The sequence below is a fragment of the Poecilia reticulata genome, linkage group LG8 (assembly GCF_000633615.1).
Source record: "Poecilia reticulata strain Guanapo linkage group LG8, Guppy_female_1.0+MT, whole genome shotgun sequence".
Classification (NCBI taxonomy): Eukaryota; Metazoa; Chordata; class Actinopteri; order Cyprinodontiformes; family Poeciliidae; genus Poecilia; species Poecilia reticulata.
In genome coordinates, this window is record NC_024338.1 from 10,932,299 (window position 1) to 10,939,169 (window position 6,871).

At 41.3% G+C, this 6,871-nt stretch overlaps 1 protein-coding gene across 1 annotated transcript; it reads right to left on the reverse strand.

Moving 5' to 3' along the window:
• Nucleotides 1-465: 465 nt before the first annotated feature.
• On the reverse strand, nucleotides 466-5,350 carry wfikkn2a (info WAP, follistatin/kazal, immunoglobulin, kunitz and netrin domain containing 2a). Its single transcript, XM_008415782.2, has 3 exons — nucleotides 4,831-5,350; nucleotides 3,976-4,292; nucleotides 466-3,100 (listed from the first exon to the last, which is right to left on the reverse strand). The coding sequence occupies exons 1-3, from the start codon at nucleotides 5,041-5,043 to the stop codon at nucleotides 1,903-1,905; spliced, it is 1,728 nt and encodes a 575-aa protein (XP_008414004.1). The 5' UTR covers nucleotides 5,044-5,350; the 3' UTR covers nucleotides 466-1,902.
• Between the last annotated feature and the right edge of the window lie 1,521 nt (nucleotides 5,351-6,871).

A 6,871-nucleotide genomic window follows, 5' to 3' on the forward strand; every position in this document is an offset into this window, starting at 1 on the left:
ACCTTTCGTACCGCCTAATATTTTTCTCCCCTTCTTTTCTGCTCTCTGTTTTCTATTATGTCTTCCAAACACAGATGTGACCGGCAGAAGTGAATGAAAGAAAAAGAATCAGCCAGCGTTCCTCTCCTCCTCCTTATCCCCTTCACCCCGGCCTCTTACACATGAAAGAGGCCGCACAACGCGAATGGACGGCCGGCGGGGTGTGTGCTATGCGAGGGCCCCAAACCCAGACACAACACAACACACACAGCTCGGCAGGCCACCGCAGCTGGGCTGGAATGTGACCTGCTTCAGACTTTAATGCCAGACAAGAGCCCGAGTGTGTGAGTGTTACACACAAGAGCAAAGGAGGAGGACATGGATGGGAAGTATGTCTTAAAAGAGCTCTAGGGCAAATCGGCGAACTGCTTGAATATTTTTCCCCTCAGCAGAGGACTGACGCTACAAAAAATGAAGAGCACAGAGTAAATTCAGAAATCATCTTTATTTATTTACTAATCTTGGCTATAAAGGATAAAAAAATGCTCTGTAAGTAATTAGATTCATATTCCTCTGTACTGCATATATCCATTTAACAAGGTCCTAAGATAGAGATAAAGAAAAATAAATATGACATAAACAAGTCCATAAACATATTCAGTGTTGTAAATGAAACACAGTGATTCCACAAAAAAATGGAACCCAAGAGCTTATTTGTTTCTGGCAGACAAACTGAGGTTTTCTATTGCATTATTGTGATCTCAAAGGGGTAGCTAAGGAATTTTAATGCGAGGTTCTAAAAAGTAAACAATTTATCTGCATTATAAGCTCCTCTGATATCTTCAGTTTGTGTAAGGTCCAGATTAGTGGACTCCAGAGGCTGAGCTTGTGATATTTAGTCCCAAATGGACGCCAAAAAAACATGGACCAGCGTAAAACAACTCAGGTCACAGACTCAATAATAAAAAGGAATGTGTGCTTACAGTGACTGCTGTACCTTTAAGTCACTATCAGGTACATAATAGACAGTTTAAATGAGTTCTATTTCTATTCAACTTTATACTGCTTCACTATTCCATAATTTAACTACTTGTGTTATAGAATAGCATAAATGGCAACATTTATGCTACTTATGCTATTTGTATGAGCTGTGGTGTTTAGCTTCTGAGGCTAACTAGGCAGAATGAAGGTTGCTTTAAGAATTGCTTTAAGGCAGTAGAAGTCCAGGTTGGTGTTAGCCTATCTCAGACTAGCGTTAGCTTTAGCCTTGAGGCTTAACTAATCAGGATTTCTACCAAGTGAAGGCACATATAGAGTGATCTACTAAATATAAGATATTTAATTACTTTTTTTTATCAAGTCCTCACTTAAAAACTACTTGACATTCCCTTTAAGTTAATATTTAGTCCGTTTGTTGAAGAAGTTAGGAGCAGTAATTATCTTACCTTTCTGAACTCCCTCACATTGAATGGAATTCCAGTCTCACAAATTTGCTAGCAATTTGTAAAAATATTACATAATTAATTCTCAAACCATATTTAGAGAGTTATCTACAGCAGGTAAGATCATCACTCCTCTTAAAATCTCCTGAGCACCCAAGCTATCCCTTTAAGAGCTAAAGACAGCTGTCACACAATACGTACAGTACAAAACACCCATCAAAACAAAAGGCATATAATAATTATATGAAAATATTACTAATTGAATAATGTTAGTGCATACAAGATATGATTTGTTAGGGTAAAATATTAAATATTTTTCTCAGAGTAAATACATTTTGATAACAGTTTTCTAAGATCTTTTGAGAAGAGTAGGAACAAGGGGGGAAAAAGAAAAAACTGGCTGTCAGACAGACTGTTGAGGTCACAGGAGTTTAAAGCAATCTGAAAACAAACACAAAGGAGCTGTATTGCTGGCATGATATTAGGTTGAAGAGAAATCTTTGAGGAAATCGCAGGTTTTCTTCTGGACAACCTCGCGCAGCTTTCGGATTCTGCGAGTGCTGGAGGAGCCAACAAAACTGTCGGGCTGCAGGACAGCCATCCCGTTGTGCACGTCCCCCATAATGATCAGCTGTCCGTCGGATATGGTGATGTTAGGGCAGGGGCAGTTCCAGTCCATGTTCAGAAGGGTGACTTCCAGAGGTTCCTTGCCGAAGAACCTTAGACCCATCTTCTCATCCTTCAAGATCTCCTCCACGGTCACCAATGCATGCCCTGACTCTTGCTCTTCTGTCAGTTCGGTCATGCGCCCAAGGATCACAAAGTCACTCTTGCAGAAGCTGGAGACCATTTTGCCTCGAGGCTTGCACACTTTGCAGTTGTGGTTCTTCGGAAAGGGGCACATCTCTTCGCAGGCCTCTTTAGATTCAAAGTTGTTCTCGTTGCCGCCACAGCCTCCGTAAACAAAGGACTGGCACTTTTTCAGGTTGCTGCTGTACGCCCAGCGAGGCTCATATGCCTTGCAAGGACCCTGTAGGCTTGGTAGGCTGCAGGGGGCCGCCAGCTCCCCCCCACAGGACAGCATGCATGCTTCATAGGTGTCAAAGTGGTTTAGGTTTTTATTGCACTGGCTGTAGGTAAAGGTGAAGCAGTTGTTCCTCTTTGGCTCGTAGTACCAGCTTATGCTTTCCTCTCCACAGTCGTCTGTGTCGGGACTCTTGAGGCATTCGGCCGCAGAGAACGGGAGGTTTGTGCTGTTCCCCTCCACACTTTTACCTCTCGGTTCTCTCTTGATCACGGCCAAGGGAAAGTGTGACGACACGCTTCCCCCAACGTTTCTCGCCGTGCATGTGTAGATTCCGGCATCTTGAAGTTGGGTGTTGTAGATGACCAGCTGGCCAATGTTGGTCACCACAACGTTACCTCGTACGTGATTGGGTCTCATTATCACATTATCCTTGCCTTTCAGTTGTTTCTCCCAGGTGATTTCTGGCTGTGGCTTCCCTGACGCCTCACACAGGAAGCTGGCCGTCTCACCCACAAACACGATCTGTTTGATGGGAGAGTTGTGTATGGCAGGAAGCTGAATGTCAGTTGGGATGGTGGTCTGAAGGGCAGTAGTGGGATGTAATGTGGTCTCCACGGGGATTGGACTTGTGTTTGGCCAGGACAGGTGATACCTGTAGGTAGATAAAATGAAATAGTGAGTCGGTGATAAATGGCAAGCAATATATACAGTACTTCTACAGTGCCTAGCAAAAATAATTAATACCCCTTGATCTTTGTGTTTTGTGGCAGTCAGTTTTTTGGATCTGGAGCTATATGAAATGACATGAGATGTTCAAATCTCGCGTCGGTGTTTCATAAACTAATGTTCTACAAATATTTATCTGAATCTCCCCTTTGTGGGACAATAAATGCTGCTGTTTCTATTAACACAGTTCTGTCTGGTTTCTTTATTATACATTTCAAAATTAGTTAACTCAAATGTAGCTTTTTATCAAAGGAAAGTAGATATTATTTTCTGATGGTCACTGTTGTTGGCAGGAGGGATTTCCTGTAGAGGTATGCATTGCAGGACACCTGAGGAAGCCTCTGACTGAAGCCACTGTGTTGTTGCATGACTTTGTTGTGATGTAATGTTTTCCCACATGCCTTCCAGGCTTTCACAAAACAGCTGAATTACAATCAGAGTAAATTACACATAGCTGGGCTTTATTAATACATTACTTGATTTCTGAAGGCAATTGGTTAACCGGATTTTACTTTGGTTCAACACAATCCTTCCACACTTTTCACATTTTTATTTGCAAACTTTTTGAAAACTAGTATTACACCCTTTTTGTTGTTCTGTCACATAACATCCCAAAATGCAAAAAAAAAATTTATTAATGTAATGTGACAAAATGTGAGGAAGCTAAAAGTGGTAAGAAAGGTTTTTGCGAGGCACTGTAAAAAGTCAAGAAATAAAATTACTTAGACTTTGATGGCAGAAGCAAAAGACGTTTACCTCACGAATCAGGCAAATAAATGTCTAAAATACTTAACATGTTACCTGCAGGTGACCTCAGTGATTGAGACACCCTTGGAGCAGGCCTCTGCGTCCATGTAGCACTTGTTATAATAAGTCATGCCGTCAGACGCACACGTGAAGTGGGGCTCTCGCTCACAGCGGTCTCTGCACTTACAAACAGGCTGGCCGTCCCAGATGTCGCACTCGGAGCCTTGCTGGGCGCACATGAACTTGTCGCAGGTGGCGCCCTTTGGCATGCCAATGGGGCCCTTGTTGCCCTTGACGTCTATATAGCGTGCCGCCACACAGCTCTTGTTGCCGCAGACGTTAGGGCAGCACTTCTCGAATGGCTCACAGTCCTGAGGTTAGGAAAACAAAGGAAAACATGGGGTTTGGACACTGATAACGCTGTGGAAAAAATCATTGAAATAATTGATCTTATTGTAGTGGTATAATGCTATGTCTTGAAGAGGGACTTTTCCCCCCCCCATTCAATAAATATGTTCAAATTAGAGACGTCAATTAATGAGGAGGATGCTGTAAATATGTGTAAATTAGCAAGATTTAATTTGTTATTGATCGGTATTTTCAGAAACTGGGGTCATCAGTCTATTACTTTAATTCTATTTTAACAAATGGAAGCAATGAAACAGGGCTCATTTGGAAACGATGCACAGTAATTTAGCATCTAATGGTTGAATTTACATTTTAAAAAGTAATTGGAATTTATTTAGTTATTTATTTGATCAGAATATGGAAGAGGTGCATGCAGCTTAGTTTGTGATTCGGGTTTTCTGCTCTAATCTTAAAAGACTTTCAGCTCGTTCTCAGGACGCCGATTATTTAGCACATTTAATTTGCTGTAACATCCAGGGTTCGTGTTAGGTGTGCGCTCACCTGGTCGGATTCACACTCCCGCATGCAGGTGCTCATCGCGTCCACCCAAAGGTTGGGGTTCAGGTCATTGGGACACAGACCTGCGTGGGAGTACACCACCTTGGCCGCGGACATCATAGGCATCGCTGTCACCCGGCAGTTCGTATGCAGGAGTACAGTCCAGGAATGTCCAAGAACAAACCAGATCCATCGGGGAAACAGCATCCACCACATCTCGGTAGAGGCGGGGGTGTGGGGGAGGCAAGGGGGAAATCAAAAATGTTGAAGTTGAACAAAAGTGCAACGTTGATGAAAGTCTTCAAGCTGCCAGAAATGTCATTAATGAATCGCAAAGCCACTCAGATGTATCGTATCGTATAAGCGAGCGTCCCAGATTGGGTCCCGAACCGCAGAGTTTTCAGGTTCAGCTGTCGCTCCACGCTTTGCAGAAAGGGTTCGGTTTGAGGCTGACGGTGCTGTGCGAACCCCCCCAACCCCCCCTCCAGCTATGGCTACATGAGTTACAGTGGCCTGTCTGCTCGCACAGCAAACCCCAGCTGCGTTACAGTCATGATCAACTTAATTAAAAAAAAAAAAAAAAGAGAGTTTGCTGTTTCATGAAGAACTGGCCAGACACCTGCGGCAGCCTTAACCCTTAGCTGGCAAAGTCGGTGGAAGGTGGAGGATTTTTACTCTAAAGGTCTCAAAATGTTACATGAAACTACTCATAAACTAAGAATTTATTAGTTTAAAAAAAAAGCATTTGGAATATATTAAATTGAAAATGGGTTCATTTTAAATTTCTTTTATAATGACACACTTGCATTACAGTAGACTCGTTATCATTTTTTATTTTTAATTGCATGCTTAATGAATTCCTTAAACAGGTGCCCTGCGGAATCTCTCAAGAGCATCTGATTATTGTATATGCTTTATGTTGTTCAGTTTCATATTTCGTTTGGTCGTCTAAGCAAGATATCTCCAGTAGATGACGCCAAATTCACTCCACTCTGTAAGATTTTGATTGATTTCTGCGTTTTTCATAGAATGGTAGTTTTATTTTTAACACGACCACAAGCAGATACAGTGGATAACGCCCTAAACTCTATGTGATGCTATGTTTCACCTCTGACTTCAAAAAGTAATCAAACCAATAAACCATTAAGCACACATTTGTACAGACATGTACAAGTAGATGGTATTTATGGGAAGAGATTAGTGTCAAACTCCTTACAGTGTTGACCGGCCTGATGAATAAATTTTGATATAAATACTTTGAAGGGACTCTATAGAAGTGGTGAAAAACTTGAGCACATGGCAACAAGTAATGTTCCACATGATGGAAAATTGCAAAAAAAATCTTGCTCTGTCATGTTCATAAGAGCTGCAACATTTTGTTAATTGCAGCCCTTATGAACATGAATCTGTTGAGCAGCTGCATGACATACAAAGCAGCGCTCAATCGGCTTTTACGCCGTCAGTGATTTCCATATTACTTTTTTACAACAAGGGTAAGATTTTTGACACTTATAGCTTTTCATACAGAGTAACAAACGCACATGCAAACAGAAAGAAGAAAAAGTTCAATTTAAAGCATAGCTGCAGTTTACAGGTGGAGTGTAAACTCCAGCTACACTCCAGCTGCAGTTTATTTCCTCGGAAATAAAATATGTTGTTAATAGTTGTCCTTTCTTAACTCTAAGAAGGCTATACTGCAGTCAACAATGGAATACTATAGACACCATCTGCTGATAGCACAATATTGACATGCAAGAAGTCACAAGTAGTGCAGACAGCTTGAAGTCATGCTGCGAATAAAAGCAATTCCTGGAAGAGAAGGCTTCAAAACAAACAGCTGGTGTGAATGCTTCAGCTTGTTTAAAACAGAAAGAAAAATTAGTTTGCAAACAAATTAAAATAAAATATATTTTTTCTATATTGTAAAAAAAAAGCTGTCTTACAGATTTCTGCTGTTTGTCTTTTTCTGTCAAACAGAAATGTTTCAGACCATTTAGAAATGGTTTTACAGCAGACAGTGGATTTTCTGAGTAAATACAAAAAG

Bases quoted from the DNA above. Each gene is read 5' to 3' on its own strand.
- wfikkn2a (XM_008415782.2), bottom strand. From the start codon at position 5,043: ATGTGGTGGATGCTGTTTCCCCGATGGATCTGGTTTGTTCTTGGACAT. The intron at 4,293-4,830 runs GTGAGCGCACAC...TCCTAACCTCAG, and splicing joins GGGAGTGTGAATCCGACCAG to GACTGTGAGCCATTCGAGAA. The intron at 3,101-3,975 runs GTAACATGTTAA...ATCTACCTACAG, and splicing joins ATCACTGAGGTCACCTGCAG to GTATCACCTGTCCTGGCCAA.